Source organism: Saimiri boliviensis, chromosome 8 (assembly GCF_048565385.1).
Source record: "Saimiri boliviensis isolate mSaiBol1 chromosome 8, mSaiBol1.pri, whole genome shotgun sequence".
Classification (NCBI taxonomy): Eukaryota; Metazoa; Chordata; class Mammalia; order Primates; family Cebidae; genus Saimiri; species Saimiri boliviensis.
This window is the reverse complement of record NC_133456.1, coordinates 10,246,966-10,268,074: the sequence shown is the minus strand read 5'-3', so window position 1 is coordinate 10,268,074 and position 21,109 is coordinate 10,246,966. Positions and strand designations below refer to the sequence as shown.

Below are 21,109 nucleotides of genomic sequence, written 5' to 3'. Positions count from 1 at the left end.
AAGATTCATAATCCAGGCTGGGTTCAGTGGCTCACTCCTATAATCCAAACACATTGGGTGGTCAACATCTAAGGACTGGACTTCAAGAGCCCAGGAGTTCAAGACCAGCTTGGGCAACGTAGTGAAATCTCATCTCTACAAAAAAATTAAAAAATCAGCCAGGCATGGTAGCACATGCCTGTGGTCTCAGCTACTCAGGAGGCTGAGGCAGGAGAATCGCTAGAGCATGGGAGGTCAAAGCTGCAATGAGCTGTGATCTTACTAATGCACTCCAGCCTGGATGGCAGAGCAAGATCTATCTAAAAAAAAAAAAAAAAAAAAAAAAAAAATTTGTAATCCAATAGAGGTGACCATTGGGAAAACAGGTACCATGAGTACAGGATGCTACAGAAACCCCTAGGAGGCCACACAACCCCTGCAGAGAAATCAAAGAAGGCTTCAGAGAAGGGATTCCAAGCCAGGACGTAAAAGACGAGAAGGAAGTATCTAAGGAAATGTGGGAGGAGAAGAGGGCCAGAAGGCAAGAAGTGCTACTATAGAGAACAAAGTCCAGAGACAGATTCGGTTTTTATAACAAACTAAGGAATTTAAAATTTAACCTGAAGGTAACAGAAAGCCATTAACGGATTTTAAGCAAGAGGGTACCATAATTTCTGGGCTATAAAATGAAGACTGAATTAGAGAGGACAAGGCAAGAAGAAACCAGTGAAGAGGTTATTTCAGTAACCAACTGAGAAATGGTTGACTGAACCGTGGTCTAGCTAAACTGGGGTCTGGTGACAAGGACAGAACTAGAGGGATCTGTGAAGTTTAAGATGAAGAGAATAATAACATCTGTAAATTCACTGTATAAGAGAGCTTAGAGGAGCAAAGAACACTTTCTAGATGACCAGAAAAGGACACCATTACTGAGCTAGAGAACAAGAGAAACGGACTATGGAGCAAATGGTTAGACATGTAAAATTCAAGGTGTACATGGGAGATACCCAGAAGGAAATGTCTAGAAAGCAGTTGAAAGTGATCTGAAACTAAGAAAGAGACACTGGTGATACAGAAATAAATCTAGGAGTCAATATAATACAGATAATAGCTAATACTGGCCAGGGGCAGTGGTTCATGCCTGTAATCCCAGCACTTAGGTAAGACGAGGCAGGTAGATCAACTGAGGTCAGGAGTTTAAGACCAGCCTGGCCAACATGGAGAAACCCTGTCTCTACTAAAAATAAAAAAAATTAGCTGGGCATAGTGGTCCATCCCTTTAGTCTGAGCCACTCAAGAGGCTGAATCAGGAGAATCACTTGAACCCAGGAGGCAGACGTTGTGGTGAACCAAGATCCTGCCATTGCACTCCAGCCTGGGCAACAAGAGCAAAACTCTGTCTCAAAATAAATAAATAAAAGCTAATACCTACTGGGCCTTTATTGTGTGCCAGGCTCTCTGCCAAGCACCTACATGCTTAATTTCATTCAAGGATTGCAAGAAGGTTTTAAATACTATTATCTCCATTATATAGACTTAAAAAATAACGCTGAAGCCGGGCACCGTGGTTCACATCTGTAATCCCAGCAATTTTGGAGGGCAAGGCGGGTGGATCACTTGAGGTCAGGAGTTCGAGACCAGCCCAGCCAATATGGTGAAAGCCCATCTCTACTAAACATACAAAAAAAAAAAAAGCCAGGTGTGGTGGCAGGCACCTGTGGTCCTGGCTACTCAGAAGACTGAGGCAGGAAAATCGCTTGAGCCTGGGAGGCAGAGGTTGCAGTGAGCCAAGATTGTGCCACTGCATTCCGGCCTGAGTGACAGGGCCAGAGGCCATCTCAAATAAAAAAGAAAAGGAAAAGAAGGCTGGGAGAAAATAAAGCTTGAATGGGCTTAAGTCTGAAGTCTGTCAATTAATGATAAAGTTGGATTTAAATCCAAAACAGGTACCCTCAAAGCCCATGTTCTCAAGCATCATGCCATCCCACCTCCAAAAACAAAACAGCCACAATTTGTTGAGCAATTACTATGTTCAGGAGCTGAGTAAAATATGTACCCATATTCTCATTTACTCTTCACAACATCTTCGAGATATAGCAAAGCACCCTTCTATCCCTCTACATGCCCAATGCATACACCACAGTGTCAGTGCAGAATCATGCTCTATGCATCACTCTTAGTTTTCCATTGAAAAACTCAAGAGGACCCCTATATTCTCAAATTCAAAATCACCTTGCCCAAGAATGAGCACACACACCTTGGGAGGCCTCACCAATATCAAAGTACACACCAAAGAGAAAGCATTATGGCCACAACCAGGACTTTGGCAAAAAACACTACTCCCAACATTGTCAAGGTCTTAGAAGAAAGCCGCCATCTACAGGTGAAAATCGCTGGAGGAAAGTAAAAAGCAAACCTACTGCATTCATGAAATCATCATTCTTGAAGAGTATTCTCAGCAAGTGGCCCAGCATACACTCTGGATCAGCTCGACCTACCAAGAGAAGAGGGGAGGAACAAACAAAGGAATGAGTAAGTCATCCCAGTCAAGCAACTGACACCTCTGGAAAGGCACCTGGGTTGTTATAAGTACTAATAAAATGCCAGCAAAAATAAACAGAAACAAAAGATTATTGTTAAATTAGAGTTCATAAGAACTTGCTTTAGACCGGGTACAGTGGCTCACACCTGTAATCCCAGCACTTTGGGAAGCCAAGGCAGGCAGATCACCAGGTCAGGAGTTTGAGACCAGCCTGGCCAACATGGTGAAACCCCATCTCTACTAAAAACACAAAAATTAGCCCAGCTACTCACAAGGCTGAGGCAGGAGAATTGCTTGAACTCAGGAGGCAGAGGCTATAACAAGCAGAGACTGCGCCACTGCACTCCAGCCTGGGTGACAGAGCAAGACTCTGTGTTGAAAAATAATAAAAATTTAAAAAGAAACATGCTTTGAAGATCCCAATGTAAAAACTTGAGACACTGCTCTCTAGCCCTCCCATCTCCTAGCATACTACCTATTCAGCACTGCTGAATTAAACAAATGAGCACTAGATCCAGACCAGCATCACCAAGAGTATACAAGGTCTACAAAAGAATCATAAAGGAACCTAAGAGAAAGAAACTTCTGACTTCCTATCCATAAAAAGGTAGGAAGCATGCTTCTATTGATGGGTGGCCTGGAGAAGACAGGTTCCAAGTCCAACCTCTCCTTCTACTACAATGACAACAGCAGCAGAGATGCATCCTCAAACATGTAAGGATACCCTGAGTCAGGGTGAACAGGGTTAATTCCACCAAGCAATCACCAATCCTAAAGATACAGTAACCTTGGCCATCTTAACTTCCTAGCTCTTGTGGAAAGAAAGGAGACCAGGGGCCTGGAATCGACTCAATGCACAGCCTAATGATAAAAGAATTAGTTAATGAAAGGAAGAATTATTGGTTTGTTGTTATTGTTGCTGTTTTTTGAGACGGAGTCTTGCTCTATCACCCAGGCTGGAGTACAGTGGCTCAATCTCAGCTTACTGTATCCTCCACCTCCTGGATTCAAGCAATTCTCCTGCCTCAGCCTCCCAAGTAGCTAGGATTACAGGTGCCTGCCACCACCTCCAGCTAATTTTTGTATTTTTAGTAGAGACAGGGTTTCACCATCTTGGCCAGGCTGGTCTCGAACTCCTGATCTTAAGTGATCTGCCCAACTCGGCCCCCCACAGTGCTGAGATTACAAGTGTAAGCCACCATGCCGGGCCTGGTTTGTTTTTAAAACAGAAACCTCTATTTTATTTCACTTCCTTTCTGAGCATTTAGAGAGGCAAATTTAGTGAAAGCATAGAGGATGAAGACAAGATGTGAGGTGCTGATATGTTTTTACCCAGCTGTTAATTAGATCTCAAGGTAATTCACAAAAAGAAATATTAGAGAAAAGTATCATAAAAACAAAAAGATCTCAGATTACCTAATGTTAGCTGTTTATAAATCATGAAACTGAAATCCTCATTTTTAATAAAAAATAATGCCACTGATAAATACTGCTTAACATTAAGAGTTAGGAAAAAACTGCTTTTTAAGCTCTACTGAAAAATGGCTTATCTTTCTGTATCTCACCCTTCTTCCTCATTACCATTTAATTCTTCTCCAGGCAATGACACTGAGCATGATCATCTATCTTTCAATGCTTTTCATAATCCTATGCATTAATTTAATTTCTAATTTCACATTCACTTTCATACTTCTTCATGCTCTGACTGCTTTACTAAAGATGCAGGTTAAATGATTAATATTGCTCTGCAGTCACAAGTAGGAATGTCTAGGACAAGAGCAGCAGGTAACATCACATAAGCAACTAGACTCTCAATTTGAAATGCCTTGCTTACTAACATGTGAGAACAAAAGTACAAGAAACAGCAATAAACTCTGGAACATTCAGGTGAATATACAATGTCCTTATTTTTATAACTCCCATTCATTCACACTCTCTTTCCACACACACAATTTCTTTCTTTTGAGTTTCGTTCTTATTGCCCAGGCTGGAGTGCAATTGCACAATCTCAGCTCACCGCAACCTCTGCCTCCTGGGTTCAAGCGATTCTCCTGCCTCAGCCTCCTGAGTAGCTGGGATTACAGGCATGCACCACAACACCCAACTAATTTTGTATTTTTAGTAGAGACAGGGTTTTTCTATGTCGGCCAAGCTGGTCTCAAACTCCCAACCTCAGGTGATCCACCTGCTTCAGCCTCCCAAAGTGCTAGGATTACAGGTGTGAGCCACTGTGCCCGGCCAAAATTTCAGAATCCTCTCCACAAAAGATTGCTTCTGGCTATAGAGCTTATATGCACTGTGGGCCCATGTATGACTTAAGTTTTGTGATTTACCTTACAGAAAACATAAAATGGCAGCCTCAAGTCCCTCATAATTGTGTATCACTGTAGCAAATTTCATGCCAAAGCAGGTGCTGGCATGGCTTTATTTAAATTAGCCCAAAATTGGCCAGGCACAGTGGCTCATGCCTGTAATCCCAGCACTTTGGGTGGCGGAGGCGGGTGGATCACTTCAGGTCGGGAGTTTGAGACCAGCTTGGTCAACATGGTGAAAACACATCTCTACTAAAAACATAAAACTCAGTCGAGCATGGTGGTGCATGCTTGTAATCCCAGCTACTCACGACACTAAGGCACAAGAATCAATTGAACCCAAGAAGCGGTGGTTGCAGTGAGCCAAGATTGTGCTACTGCATTCCGGGCTGGGTGACAGAGCAAGACTCCATCTCAATATATACATAAAAAAGCAAGCAAGCCCAAAATAAAACCATATTAACAGGAGAAGGCATATGTTAGCTCTCAGGACACCAAAGCAGACATCAAGGTCAAGGTTCCAAGTATCAACTTCCTAACTAAAAGCAAGACACTGAATGTTTTCTCAACTATATTTCCCCAACAGTAAAAGGCTAATTATTATTAGAACAATGAAGGCACAGCAAAGAACACCTTTTGCTTTTATGGTTTAAAAAAGTTGTTTGGGCAGACGGGCACAGTGGCTCATGCCTGTAATCCCAGCACTTTGGGAGGCCGAGGTGGGTAGATAACAAGGTCAGGAGATCAAGACCATCCTGGCCAATATGGTGAAACCCCATCTCTACTAAAAATACAAAAATTAGCTGTGTGTCGTGGCACACTCCTGTAGTCCCAGCTACTTGGAAGGCTGAGGCAGGAGAATCACTTGAACCTGGGAGGAGAAGGTTGCAGAGAGCCAAGATTGTGCCACTACACTCCAGCCTGGCAAGAGACCAAGACTCTGTCTCAAAAAAAAAAAAAAAAGATTTGGCTGGGCACAGTGGCTCATGCCTACAATCCCAGCACTTCCAGGAGGCCCAGGGAGGACAGCTTGTGTCCAGGAGTTCCAGACCAACCTAGGCAGCAAAGTAAGACCCAATCTCTACAAAAAAATTAAAAAATTAGCCGGGCATGATGGCACATGTCTGTAGTCCCAGCTAGTCAGGAAGCTGTGATGGTAGGATCGCTTAAGCCAGGCTATTAAGGCTGCAGTGAGCTATGATCATGACACTGCACTGCAATCTGAGCAACAGAGTACCTGTCTCCAAAAAAGAAAAAGTCGGAAATGAAGACCATTTTTCTTTTTAATTCTTTGTCATCACACCAACTGAATTAACTAAAATACACCTACTTTTGTTCCTTTAGAATATGTGATATTTGCATCAGTAAATATCAGAAATATTTCCATTTTTTTCCCAGATATTTTTTTTCTCACTGCCTCCACCTTGAGCAGCATTTTAGCAAATAAAAGGTCTTAAAACTTACCACAGAAGATGCTATTTCAATTCAAAAATATTCCCATAAGCAATTTTTCTTTTAAAAAAAAAAAAAAAGACCACTTATTAGAAGTGTCTTTAAAAAAAAAAAGATCCACGCTTAAGAGCACAAGCCTTACCAGGATGTCGATCATCAAATGGGTCTGGATCCCCTTTACGATATTCTTCAGTTTCTTTTTCAATCAATTCAGACATCCTAGCACAAAGGGGACAAGGAGTCAACTCTGGACAAGCATACAAAAAATGCAACATCACCTGTAACAGTCAACTCAACAGTCAAGGTACAAAATAAAAACAAAATTAGGAAAAGGCTACTTCTTTTGGTGAACATAGAAATCTAAACAATTGGCCAGGCGCAATGGCTCACGCCTATAATCCCGGCACTTTGGGAGGCCGAGGCGGGTGGATCATGAGGTCAAGATGGATCCTGGTCAACATGGTAAAACCCCGTCCCTACTAAAAATACAAAAATTAGCTGGGCATGGTGGCATGTGCCTGTAGTCCCAACTACTCAGGAGGCTGAGGCAGGAGAACTGCTTGAACCTGGGAGGTGAGAGTTGCAGTGAACCGAGATCACACCACTGCACTCCAGCCTGAGAGAGGAAGCAAGACTCCATCTCAAAAAAAAAAAAAAAAAATGTAATAAGAAGCCAGGTGCAGTGGCTCATGCCTGTAATCCCAGCACTTTGAGAGGCCCAAGCAGGTGTATCACTTGAAATCAGGAGTTCAAGACTAGCCTGGCCAAAATGGCAAAACCCTATCTTTACTAAAAATACAAAAATTAGCCAGGCGTGGTGGCAGGCACCTATAATCCCAGCTACTCGGGAGGCTGAGGCAGGGAGAACTGCTTGAAACTGGGAGGTAGAGGTTGTGGTGAACCAAGATTGTGCCACTACACTCCAGCCTGGACAACAGAGCGAGACTCCATTCCCCCCAAAAAAATTTCAAAAGCTTTTCAGTTTAAAACCATTTAGTTTAAAACCAAGGTAGGGAATGAAAAAGTGTCAAGTTATGAATAAATGAGGAGAGACACAGAAATGAGGATAAGCTCTATTTTGGACATGGTCTGTTTCAGGTGTCTGTGGAAGGGCCAAGTAGGCTGGCACAGTGGTTTCACCTGTAATCCCAGCACTTTGGGAGGCTGAAGCAGGAGGACTGCTTGAGCCCAGATGTTCAAGACCAGCCTGGGTAACGCAGGGAGACTCTTCCTCTACAATTTAAAAACCAGGTGTGGTGGTGCACACCTGTGGTCTCAACTAGTAGAGAGGCTGAGGTAGGAAGATGGCTTGAGCCCAGGAGATCCAGGCTGCAGTGAGCTGAGATCACACCACTACAGCCTGGTGACAGTGTGAGACCCTGTTTCCAAAAAAAAAAAAAGCCAGAAGAGCCAGGAAAAGATATATTCACCAAGCAGTTGAGAAATGAGTTAAATTTTTATTTATTTATTTACTTTAAATAGGTCAGGCATGGTAGCTCAGACCTGTAACCCCAGCACTTTGGGGGCCTGAGGCAAGTAGATCATCTGAGCTTAGGAGTTCAAGACCAGTCTGGCCAACATGGTGAAACCCTGTCTCTATAAAAAAAAAAAATACAAAAATTAGCTGGGCGTGGTGGCGGGTACCTGTAATCCCAGCTACTCAGGAGGCTGAGGCAGGAGAATCACTTTAACCCAGGAGAGAGAGGTTGCAGTGAGCAGAGATCACGCCATTGCATGTCAGCCTAGGCAACAAGAGTGAAACTCCATCTCAAAAAAAAAAAATTTTTTTTTTAATAAGAAAATTAAAGAGCTTTAGGAAGTAGGGAGACAAACACTAAATCTGAGGAAAGAAAAAGACTTATTTAGAATTTACAGTCAAGGTAAAATGTTCCTATGCTATTCTCCACACCAAGTTTTGCTTGTTTTTAAACTAGTTTGTGTTTGTGTGTTTATGAAGAAATTTAGTGTATGAGTTGTGCCTGAGGTTTTTTTATTAAACTAGGTTTTAAAGAAATTATTCATACCTGGTAAGGATAGGTACCATGTCCTGCCCACTGCCATGTTCCTTTTCCCACTGCTCCAGCAGGGTAGTGAGCTCAGCTTTGGAGTCCACATGTACCACTACTGTAGTCATGGCTTTGCCTAAAGAAGCAAAAAAAAAGAAAAAAGAAAAAAAGAAAAACAATGAATGAAAAGCAAATAAAAGTGAAGAAGGGGTAGAAAAGGGATAAGAAAGCAAGAAGAAGAATTAAAAAGGGAAATTTAACACCTTGGACCCTTCAGAATTATTTGTGGTGCAGTGGAAAACCTGGGATACTCATCAAGCCTAGACAGCCATCCAGTCATGATGAACAAGTACTTTCACCTTTCTCTGCCTCAGCTTCAACTGTCAAATGAGGCAAGAATCTGGATCAAAATGGTAATTCTTAAGCTATCTAGGAGCCCCTTTGAAAATCAGACAAAAGTTATAGTATCTTTCACTCATCAAAATGAATTTACCGCCAGGCATGGTGGGCTCATGCCTATAATCCCAGCACTTTGGGAGGCTGGGGCAGACTGATCACTTAAGGTCAGGAGTTTGAGATCAGCCTGGCCAACCTGGTGAAACCCTGTCTCTACTAAAAATACAAAAATTAGCTGGGCGTGGTGACAGGTGCCTGTAATCCCAGCTACTTGGGAGGCTGAGGCAGGAGAATTGCTTGAACCTGGGAGGCAGAGACTGCCTTGAGCTGAGATCTCACCATTGCATTCCAGCCTGGGTGATAGAGCGATACTCTGTCTCAAAAAAAGAAAAAAAAAATAGATTTACCTAATGCCTACCTGTAATACATACAGTAATCCCAGGCCTAGATCTCTGAGGTCTAAAACTTTGTGCTTACTTTTTTCTTTTGTTTTTTTTTTCCTAGACCAGGACCACCAGAAAATGCTTACTTTTTTTAATGCAAAATGTGGCCAAAACTACTCCCAAAAATACTTTGCTCCTTAGAACTTTCATTTGAAGTAAGTTCTATGAAAAAGAAATGGCACACTCCTGTTAATTCCTTTTTTTTTTTTTTTTTTTGAGACAGAATGTTACTCTGTTGCCCAGGCGGAGTACAGTGGCACGATCTCAGCTCACGGAAACCTCTGCCTCCCAGGTTCAAGCAATTCTACTGCCTCAGCCTCCCAAGTAGGGATTATAGGCGCCCACCACCACACCTGGCTAATTTTTGTATTTTTAGTACAGACGAGGTTTCACCATGTTGGCCAGGCTGGTCTCAAATTTCATTTTTTTTTTGACTCGGAGTTTCACTGTTGTTGCCCAGGCTGGAGTGCAATGGCCAGGTCTCAGCTCACTGCAATCTCCACCTCCCATGTTCAAGCAATTCTCCTGCCTCAGCCTCCCAAGTAACTGGGATTACAGGCATGCACCACCATGCCCAGCTAATTTTTGTATTTTTAGTAGAGATGGGGCTTCTCCATGTTGGTAAGGCTGGTCTCCAACGCATGACCTCAGGTGATCCGCCCACTTTGGTCTCCCAAAGTGCTGGGATTAAAGGCATGAGCCACAGTGCCCAGCCCTGTTAATTCTTAAGAGAAGGCCAAGAAATAAAATGGACACTATTGCCAGCATGAAAGTTGAGAAGAAACATTACTCATCTATCCTTCAAGTTTCCTAACCTCTCTCACAGCTTTCCCGACAGGAAGAGGCCAGAAGAGAGGCAGAGAAGGTTGGCTGGGTTGAGAGGTCAAACCAGGGATGCAGAAGGGCAGGGAGCTGAGGTGAGCTTTGGAAGACCACGTAAGATACCCACATAAGAGAGGCTTATAAGGAGATCCAAAGATATAAATGAGATGCAAATGTTTTTGACAGTTTATAGCATCAACTTCCTTATAAAAGTAGCTTTAAAATCAAAATGTCATATTCTGCCACGCAAAATGTGTATCTTCTCAGAAATAGCAACCATTCCATAAAAAGAGTTCCACACCATAAACGAACTACTAGCTGATCTAAAACTCTTCTAAAGATATCTACCATAAAACCGGCTGGGCATGGTGGCTCACGCCTGTAATCCCACCACTTTGGGAGGCCAAGTGGGATGGATCACAAGGTCAGGAGTTAGAGATCAGCCTGGTCAACATGGTGAAATTCCGCCTCTACTAAAAATATAAAAATCGGCCGGGCACGGTGGCTCAAGCCTGTAATCCCAGCACTTTGGGAGGCCGAGGCGGGTGGATCACGAGGTCAAGAGATTGAGACCATCCTGGTCAACATGGTGAAACCCCGTCTCTACTAAAAATACAAAAAAATCAGCTGGGCATGGTGGCACGTGCCTGTAGTCCCAGCTACTCAGGAGGCTGAAGCAGGAGAATTGCCTGAACCCAGGAGGCGGAGGTTGCGGTGAGCCAAGATCACGCCATTGCACTCCAGCCTGGGTAACAAGAGCAAAACTGCGTCTCAAAAAAAAAAAAATCACTGGGTGTGGTGGCACGTGCCTGTAATCCCAGCTACTCAGGAGGCTGAGGCATGAGAATTGCTTGAACTGAAGAGGCATAGGTTGCAATAAGCCAAGATTGCGCCACTGCAGTCCAGCCTGGGCAACAGAGTGAGACTGTCTCAAAAAACAAAACAAAAAAAACCACACTGTACTGGAGTCCTAGCCAGAGTAAGTAGACAAGAAAAAGAAATATAAAGTATCCAAGTTGAAAAGGAAGAAGTAAAATTATCTTTACTCCCAGATGACATAATCCTATATACAGAAAAGCCTAAATAATCCACATAAAAATTATTAGAATAAATGAATTCAGCAAAGTTGCAGGGTAGAAGAGCAACACACAAAAATCAGTTGTACTGCTATATACTAGCAATAAACAGTATAAAAGTAAATGAAGAGAACAATTTACAATAGCACCAAAAATAATAATTAGAAACAAATTTAACTTAAAAGGCACAAGGCCAGGAAGGGTGGCTCACACTTGTAATCCCAGAACTTTGGAAAGCCAAGGTGGGTAGATTGCTTTGGCTCAGGAATTCAAGTTCAGCTGGGGCAACATGACAAAATCTAGTCTTTAAAAAAATGCAAAAATGGGCCAGGCGCAGTGGCTCAAGCCTGTAATCCCATCACTTTGGGAGGCCGAGGTGGGTGAATCACAAGGTCAAGAGATCGAGACGATCCTGGTCAACATGATGAAACCCCATCTCTACTAAAAATACAAAACATTAGCTGGGCATGGTGGCACATGCCTGTAATCCCAGCTACTCAGGAGGCTGAGGCAGGAGAATTGCCTGAACCCAGGAGGCGGAGGTTGCGGTGAGCCAAGATCACGCCATTGCACTCCAGCCTGGGTAACAAGAGTGAAACTCCGTCTCAAAAAAAAAATGCAAAAAATTAGCCAGGCGTGGTGGTGTGCACCTGTACTCCCAGCTACTCAGGAGGCTGAGGTGGGAGAATTACCTGACCCAGAAAGCTGAGGCTGCAGTGAGCCGAGATCACACCACTGCACTCTAGCCTGGAAGATTTAGTGGGACCCTGTCTCAACAACAAAAAAGGCACAAATACAAGACTTATACACTGAAAACTACAAAACATTGCTGGAGTCAATTAAAGATGACCTAAATTTTAAATAACCTAAGTAAACAAAAAGATATGCTGTGTTCAAGGATTACAAGGCTTAGTATCAAGATGTTAATAGGTAATACTCTCCAACGTGGTCTACAAATTCAATACAATCGCTATAAAAATCCCAATGATTGGTTTAGGACCAAGGGTAAACAATTTTTTTTTTTTTTTTTTTTTTTTTGAGACGGAGTTTTGCTCTTGTTACCCAGGCTGGAGTGCAATGGCGCGATCTCAGCTCACCGCAACCTCCGCCTCCTGGGTTCAGGCAATTCTCCTGCCTCAGCCTCCTGAGTAGCTGGGACTACCAGCACGTGCCAACATGCCCAGCTGATTTTTTGTATTTTTAGTAGAGATGGGGTTTCACCATGTTGACCAGGATGGTCTCGATCTCTTGACCTCGTGATCCACCCGCCTCGGCCTCCCAAAGTGCTGGGATTACAGGCTTGAGCCACCGCACCCGGCCTGAAAATAAATTTTTTAAAAAAGGAAAAAAATAAAAAATAAAAATAAATATCCCAATGACTGACTGGGCTCGGTGCCTCACCCTGTAATCCCAGCACTTTGGGAGGCTGAGGTGGGCAGATCACCTGAGTTTCGGAGTTCAAGACCAGCCTGGCCAATACGGTGAAACCCCGTCTCTACTAAAAGTATGAAACATTAGCTAACCATGATGGCGGACGCCTGTAATCCCAGCTACCTGGGAGACTGAGGAGGGCGAAGAGCCTGAACCCAAGAGGTGGAGGTTGCAGTAAGCAGAGATCATGCTCCTGCACTACAGCCTGGGAGCGACAGAGAGACTCTGTCTCAAAAAAAAAAAAAAAAAAAAAAGGCTGGGTGAGGTAGCTCACACCTGTAATACCAAAACTTTGGGAGGCCAAGGCAGGTCGATCACCTGAGGTCAAGAGTTGGAGATCAGCCTGGCCAACATGGTGAAACCCCATAGCAATTGAAAATACAATGCCAGATATAGGTGATGGGGAGGAAGGCAGCAAATCACACTGCCATGTGTGTACCTATGCAACAATCTTGCATGTTCTTCACATGTACCCCAAAACCTAAAATGCAATTTAAAAAATTAAATTAAATTAAAAATAAAAGAAAATACAAAAAAGTTAGCTGGGAGTGGTGGTGAGCACCTGTAGTCCCAGCTAATTGGGAGACTGAGGCAGAAGAATCGCCTGAACCCAGGAAATGGAGTTGCAGTGGGCCAAGATCATTCTACTTGCACTCCAGCCTGGGTGACAGAGCGAGACTCTGTGTCCCAAAAAAAAAAAAAAAAAAGTCTCAATGACGTCTTTTGCAGAAGGAGACATGTTAATTCTAAAATTTGTATGTAATTGCAAGGGACCTTGAATAGCCACAACAATACTGAGGGAAATAAAAACAAAGTTGAAAAAAAATCACACTTGTGATTTCAAAACCTGCTATAAAGCTACAGTAATTGGAACAGCGTGAAACTGACATAAGGCTCAACATATAGACAAATACAATAGAACTGATAATCCAGCAATCAGCACTCACATTTATGATCAATTTTCAACAAACATATACACTAGCCATGAACAAGACCAGAATGATATCAAGACCATTCAAAAGGAAAAAAGTATTCTCAATAAGTAGTGCTGCCCAGGCTCAGTGGCTCACACCTGTAATCCCAGCACTTTAGGAGGCCAAGACAGACAGATCGCTTGAGGTGAGGAGTTCGAGACCAGACTGGCCAACGTGGTGAAACCCTATCTCTACTAAAATACAAAAATAAGCCGTGCATGGTGGTGTGCGCCTATAATCCCAGCTACTTGGGAGGCTGAGGCAGGAGAACTGCTTGAATCCAAGAGGCAGAGGTTACAGTGAGCTGAGACAGCGCTACTGTCCTCCAGCCTGATCAACAGAGCAAGACTCTGTCTCAAAAAAACAAAATAAAATGAAACAAAAAAAGTAGTGCTGAGGCCAGACTCAGTGGCTCCCACCTGTAATCCCAGCACTTTGGGAGGCCGAGGCAGGCAGATCACAAGGTCAGGAGATCAAGACCATCCTGGCCAACATGGTGAAATCCCATCTCTACTAAAATATAAAAACTTAGGTGGGTGTGGTGGTGCACGCCTGCAGTCCCATCTACTCAGGAGGCTGAGGCAGGGGAATCGTTTAAACCTGGGAGGCCCTAGAGGGTGCAGTGAGCCAAGATCACGCCACTGCACTCCAGTCTGGCAACAGAGCAAGACTCCATCTCAACATCTCAAAAAAAAAAAAAAAAAAAAAAAAGCAAAAACAGTAGTGCTGAGAAAACTGGATATTATCATGCAAAAGAATGAAGTTGGAACCTTGCCTCACAGTATATGCAAAAATTTGGCAGAGTACCGCGGCTCAGGCCTATAATCCCAACACTTAAGGCAGATGAGCTGAGGTCAGGAGTTCAAGACAAGCCTGGCCAACAAGGCAAAACACCATCTCTACTAAAAATACAAAAAATAGCAGGGCATGGTGGTGGGCACCTGTAATCCCAGCTACTCAGAGGGAGCAGAGGTTGCAGTGAGAAGAGATTATGCCACTGCACACCAGCCTGGGCAAGAGTGAGACTACAACTCAAAAAAAAAAAGAAAGCCAAGAAACACAGGAATGATACTCAACATCAGTCACCAAGGAACTGCAAATCAAAACCACAGTGAGGGTTGGGTGCGGTGGCTAACCCTGTTATCCCACCACTTTGGGAAGCTGAGGCAGCATGATTATGAGGTCAGGAGTTCGAGACCAGCCTGGCCAACATGGAGAAACGCTGTCTCTACTAAAAATACAAAAATTAGCCAGGCATGGTGGTGCACACCTGTAGTCCCAGCTACTCAGGAGGCTAAGGCAGGAGAATTGCTTGAACCCAGGAGGCAGAGGTTGCAGTGAGCTGAAACCACACCACTCACACTCTAGCCTGGGCGACAAGAGCAAAACTCTGTCTCAAAAAAAAAAAAAAAAAAAAAAAGAATAGGCTGGGCACAGTGGCTCAGGCCTGTAATCCCAGCACTTTGGGAGACTGAGGTGGGCAGATCACAAATTCAGGAGTTTGAGACCAGCGTAGCCAACATAGTCAAACCCCGTCTCTACTAAAAATACAAAAAATTAGCCAGGCATGGTAACAGGCACCTGTAATCCCAGCTACTCAAAAGGCTGAGGCAGGAGAATTGCTTGAACCTGGTGAGCCAAGATGTCGCCATTGCTACTGAGGGAGGCTGAAGCAAGAGAACTGCTTGAGCCCAGAAGGCAGAGGCTGAATGGGCTATGATTGCACCACTGTACTCCAGCCTGAGCAAAAGTGTGAGATCCTGTCACAAGGAAAAAAAAAAAAAAATCATCTTTATCTTGTTATGCCCAAGACAGTGAGGGTGCATTACTCAAGTTCTTAAGTGAGTTCTTCAAGTGCTATAAAGAAATGATGGTTTGTCCAATGATGACATGATAGTTACCAATTAGTGAATATCTAGTATTCGACAGACATTGAGCTAAATAATTTACTATACTTACATTATTCTGAATTTTCACAGCCAACCTGCCCCCTTTTTTTTTTTTTTTTTTTTTTTGAGATTGAATCTCGCTCTGTTGCCAGGCTGGAGTGCAGTGGTGTGATCTCAGCTCACTGCACCCTCTGCCTCCGAGGTTCAAGCAATTCTCCTGCCTCAGCCTCCCAAGCAGCTGGAACATACTACAAGCACACGCCACCAAGTCCACCTTTTTGCATTTTTAGTAGAGACAGGGTTTCTCCATATCGGCCAGGATAGTCTTGATCTCTTGACCTTGTGATCCGCCCGCCTCGGCCTCTCAAAGTGCTGGGATTACAGGCATAAGCTACAGCGCCCAGCCTATCTTGCCCTTTTCTACACATGAGGAAACAAGCTCAGAGAGGTCCCCAAGACCAAGCAGTTAGTACTAGGTAGAAAAGGGTTTCAAGGATTCAAATCTCAACTCTGCTGACATACCTGTGAAGTCTTGGTTATTTAACTTCTCCAAATCTCAATTTCCTTTTCTGTAAGATGGAAACAGTTGTTTTGCAGGGTTAAATGACAATATTGTCCCCATGATGGAATAATATAAAGCCTCAAGAAATACATATGTAAAATGTCCTTATCCTAACAAGGGTCTGCTAGAGTATTTAGGAGTAACATGCCTGCAACTTATTTTCCAATGATTCCACAAACTAAACACATACATAGCACACACAAAAATAGAGAAAATATGGTATAATATTAACAACTGTTGGCCAGGCACAATGGCTCATGCCTGTAATCCCAGCACTTTGTTAGACTGAAGCAGGTGGATCACTTGAAGCCAGGAGTTTGAGACCAGCCTGGCCAACATGGCAAAACCCCATCTCTACTAAAAATACAAAAATTAGCCAGGCGTGGTGGCACAAACCTGTAATCCTAGCTACTACAGAGGCTGAGGTATGAGAATTGCTTGAACTCAGGAGGCAGAGGTTGCACTCCTGAGTGGGCAGATCACACTACTGCACTCCGGGTTAGGTGACACAGGAAGAACTGTCTCAAAAAAAAAAAAAAAAAAAAAAGCCAGGCTCAGTGGCTCACACCTGTAATCCCAACACTTTGGGAGGCCAAGGCAGGCAGATCACTTAATGTCATGAGTTCAAGACTATCCTGACCAACAGGGTAAAACCCCATCTCTACTAAAAACACAAAAATTTAGCCGGGCGTGGTAGTGGGTGCCTATAATTCCAGCTACTCAGGAGGCTGAGGCAGCAGAATTTCTTGAACCTGAGAGGTAGAAACTAATAAGCTGAGATCGTGCCACTGCACTCCAGCCTGGGCAACAGAAACTCCTTCTCAAAAAAAATAAATAAATAAAAAATTGCTGAATCTTAATAAACAAGTGTTCATTTTACTATTCTTTTAATTTTTGCTTGAAAGTTTTCATAATAAAAAGTTGGAAAAAATTGAGAAGCATTTCATTTCCTAATTTGGACCAATTCTGAAATATACTGTCAAGTGAGAAAAGCTAAGGGCAGAACTTAGCATAGAATTAAAAAGGATGATGTGAGAATATATAGATAGATAGATAGATAGATAGATAGATAGATAGATAGATATAGATATCCCTCTTGCATAAAATATCCCTGGAAGAATACACAGGAAACAGATTATCTATTATAAACAGCAAGTACTGGCTTACTATAGGATAAAGGTAGAACAGAGATTTCTCACTACACTTTTTTACCCTGGGTCTACCATTTTCCCACTATTTTGTAATCTACTGAAATTGTTAAATGTCATAAAATACGTCCTCTTTTAATACACAATACTAAGTGGCCTATTCAGCAGAATTATCCCAAACCTAAAATAAAGTCCATGTAAAAAACCAGATCCTGGCCAGGCTCGTGCCTGTAATCCCAGCACTTTGGGAGGCCAAGGTGGGCGGATCACGAGGTCCAGAGATCAAGACCATCCTGGCCAATATGGTGAAACACCGTCTCCACTAAAATAAGAAAAATAAATTAGCCGGGCATCGTGGCACGCGCCTGTAGTCCCAACTACTCAGGAGGCTGAGCCAGGTGAATAGCTTGAACCCAGATGGGGGAGGTTGCAGTGAGCCAAGATAGTGCCACTGCACTCCAGCTTGGTGACAGAGCAAGACCTGTCCCCCCCAAAAAAAAGATGCTTATAGTTTTAATTCTAAAGCAAACATTTGTAAGTATTCTTATCAAAGAAAATTTGTTTTTGAGACACAGTCTCACTCTGTCGAGTGATCTCAGTTTACTACAATCTCTGCCACCAGAGTAACTGGAATTACAGGCGTACACCACCACGCCCAGCTAATTTTTGTATTCTTAGTGGAGACGGGGTTTTACCATGTTGGTCAGGCTGGTATTGAACTCCTGACCTCATGATGCACCCGCCTCAGCCTCCCAAAGTGTTTACAGGCGTGAGCCACTGCGCCCAGCCTTCCAGAGAAAATTTTTTAAACCCAAGGTTAGAGCTTTAAGTAAAAATTTGCTCAATAAGTACTACGACATGAGATCATGTATACTGTAATAACTTCTTTTCTTTTTTAAATATTAAAAAAACATTTAAAAAAAATTAAAGACGGGGTTTCACCATGTTGGTCAGGCTGGTCTTGAACTCCCAACCTTAGGTGATCCACCCACCTTGGCCTCCAAAGTGCTTGGATTACAGGCGTGAGCCACCATGCCCAGCCATAACTTTTTTTTTTTTTTTTTTGAGACAAAGTCTCACTCTGTCACCAAGGCTGGAGTGCAATGGCGCAATTTCAGCTCACTGCAACCTCCGCCTCCCAAGTTCAAGTGATTCTACTTCCTCAGCCTCCCAAGTAGCTGGGATTACAGGCACCCACCACCACTCCCGGCTAATTGTAATAACTTTCAATTACTGTCCTTGATCACATTCTTAACTAAAACAACACAAGAGGCTGGGCGCAGTGGTTCACGACTGTAATCTCAAAACTTTGGGAGGCCAAGGCAGGCAGATCACAAGGTCAGGAGTTTGAGACCAGCCTGGCCAACATGGTGAAACCCCATCTCCACTAAAATACAAAAATTAGCCATGCGTGGTGGTGTGCGCCTATAATCCCAGCTACTTGGGAGGCTGAGGCAGGAGAATTACTTTAACCAAGGAGGTGGAGGTGGTAGTGAGCCGAGATCACACCACTGCTCTCAAGCCTGGGCAACAGTGCAAGACTCCGTCTCAAAACAAACAAAAAAAAGACAATTGGTAATAAACCAGTCCAATCACTTCAAACTAATACATGGTTCATTCCATGAGATTCCTGGTCTATTAAATTTAAAAACTTGCCCGGCACAGTGGCTGAAGCCTGTAATCCCAGCACTTTGGGAGGCCAAGTCAGGAGGATTGCTTGAGGTCAGCTGGGCAACAGTTCGAGATATAGTCTACACAAAAATTTTAAAATTAGCCAGTCATGGTAGCCTGCGCCTATGGTCCTAGTTACCCAGGAGGCTGAGGCAGGATCCTTTGAGTCTAGGAGTTGGAGGCTGCAATGAATTATGATCATACCACTGCACTCCAGCCTAAGGTACAGAGCAAGATCCTGTATCTAAAACAACTTTTAGGCCAGGTATAGTGTCTCATGCCTCGAGTTTTAAGACCAGCTTGGGCAATATAGTGAGACCACTGTCTCTACAAAAAAAATGAATAAAAGTAATTTTAAAACTGTATAATAGGCAGAATAGTAAAATACTGTACTCAGCAACTCCCCAAGAAATACTGAGCACAAAATTATTTCCCTACATTTCCCAAATTCTCTATTATCTCTTTAACATCCAAAAATATATCCCCACTCAAAAATGGGTAATGAATAACTGCTATATAAAAAATCTAAATCTTCACATCATCAAGAAAAATACTAAATTGATTCCTGAAGTCTAAACAGACTTCACACTAGCATGAACACTAAAGGTAAATTCCAGTAAGCTAGAAAAAGAAAATGCAAGATGACATTACCAATTAATCTCTCATTTTGTATGTTAATGCATTTTAAACAGCAAGATGCTGCTAACAAAATATTAAAACCTGTAGACTAATTACAAGGCTTCATAGAAAAGACAGGGTAGGCCGGGCGCGGTGGCTCAAGCCTGTAATCCCAGCACTTTGGGAGGCCGAGGCGGGTGGATCATAAGGTCAAGAGATCGAGACCATCCTGGTCAACATGGTGAAACCCCGTCTCTACTAAAAATACAAAAAATTAGCTGGGCATGGTGGTGCGTGCCTGTAATCCCAGCTACTCAGGAGGCTGAGGCAGGAGAATTGCCTGAACCCAGGAGGCGGAGGTTGCGGTGAGCCGAGATCGTGCCATTGCACTCCAGCCTGGGTAACAAGAGCGAAACTCGGTCTCAAAAAAAAAAAAAAGAAAAGACAGGGTAAGGAAAAACCGAGACCAACATGACATGGCCAAAGACGAGTCATTTGACTCAAAAAATAACTAATACAAACACTCCAAAACTATTTCCTCAACAAATGGAAAGCCAGAGCGCTGCCACTGCAGTAAGAGGAAGCCAGACAAAAACCATCTAGGAAGAGAAGTTGTTAAGCAAACGCTTCTGATACCCCAGTTGAAAAACACCATAACCTCCGGAAACAGACTCCCGGGAAGCTTGGAGGGCACTCTGAGGTTTGGCTCCAGGCTACGGGACCCACACACCTCTCTCTCCAACGCTTCCCTCCTTTATCGGGATGGGAGGAGTGTCCGGAAAGCTCCGCCCCCGTCGCACGGTCCAAGAGCCGGCCGGGTGCAGGGAGAGGTGGTACAAGGCCGAGAGAAGAGAGAGCCCGCCCAGGTGGCTGGAGCAGGAGGCGGAGACACAGTCGGGAAGGGGGCCGCCGTATAGTACGGAAGATGGAGCCCCCACCAGCCGGTACGGTACGGAGACTAAGAGGATTGGAAGGAAAAAGATGACAAGGGAAATAAACAGTGCCCCTCCTCCAGGTAGGGGCGGACACACCCCGCCCCCCCACTCCGGGCGGAAGAGTTACTCTCGGGAAGCTTCTCTTGGGGAGTGGAGGAAGAACGTGGAGGCCCCGCCCCCGGGACAGGAATCAAGAGGAGGAAAAGTCCTGTCAGGCCCCGGGCCCAGCCTCCTGGCAGACCGGCCCGCCCCCTCCTCGCCGGCGGCCCAGGCAGGTGCCGCCCCTCCCCCAGCTCGGCGCCCACTCTGCCGCCCAGCCGGCCGCGCGCCCCGCTTCCTCGCGCCCCTCCCGGAGAGCCGCCTCCCTCCATTTCCCACTCACCTTCCCAGGCGGCTCCGCCGCTGCCCACCCCCTGACCCCGCCAGCGGCCACAGTTCACACACACAGCCTCAGGTCCCGCACTCACTCTCCACTCACACACACACACAGCGCGACCACGGCTCCACAGCGGCCCACATATTATGCGTCACTCGCGCGCTACGTTCACCGCGCGCGCGCGCGCGCCGACTTGGCGCGAGGACCGCGAGCAAGGGGCGGGAGGAGAATGACCGCGCGATCGGAGAAAAATCGAAAAGTCCCAGGGACGTCTGGGAAATGAAGTTCCGCGTCTAGGGGCGGGCCCACCAGTCCCAATTAATGCATGAGCCCTTTGTCCCGCGCATTGACTTCTGGGATTTGTAGTTTTTTGGATAGATGCGAACTGCTGAGTACTCATTGGCTGCTTCGGAAGGCGGAAGTGAAAAGTGAAGGAGCCAGTCCTTTCAAGACAGTGGTATAATCGCCTGATGCTTT

General features: G+C 44.3%; 1 protein-coding gene across 4 annotated transcripts in view; it reads right to left on the bottom strand.

The window, feature by feature from the left end:
- DCAF1 (DDB1 and CUL4 associated factor 1) overlaps positions 1-20,851 on the bottom strand; it is an 86,505-nt gene extending 65,654 nt beyond the window's left edge. The window contains exons 1-5 of one of the 4 annotated variants that reach the window (XM_039477183.2): positions 20,639-20,851; positions 15,845-15,891; positions 8,310-8,427; positions 6,428-6,504; positions 2,400-2,473 (exon numbers count right to left, since the gene is read on the bottom strand). In XM_039477183.2, the coding sequence (XP_039333117.1) occupies positions 2,400-2,473; positions 6,428-6,504; positions 8,310-8,419 (261 nt within the window). In that variant the 5' untranslated portion in view covers positions 8,420-8,427; positions 15,845-15,891; positions 20,639-20,851. Of the gene's footprint in view, positions 1-2,399; positions 2,474-6,427; positions 6,505-8,309; positions 8,428-15,844; positions 19,593-20,638 lie in introns of those variants that run through there. The other 3 variants (XM_010347090.3, XM_074403774.1, XM_074403775.1) reach the window with 3 other exon arrangements.
- Positions 20,852-21,109: the final 258 nt, after the last annotated feature.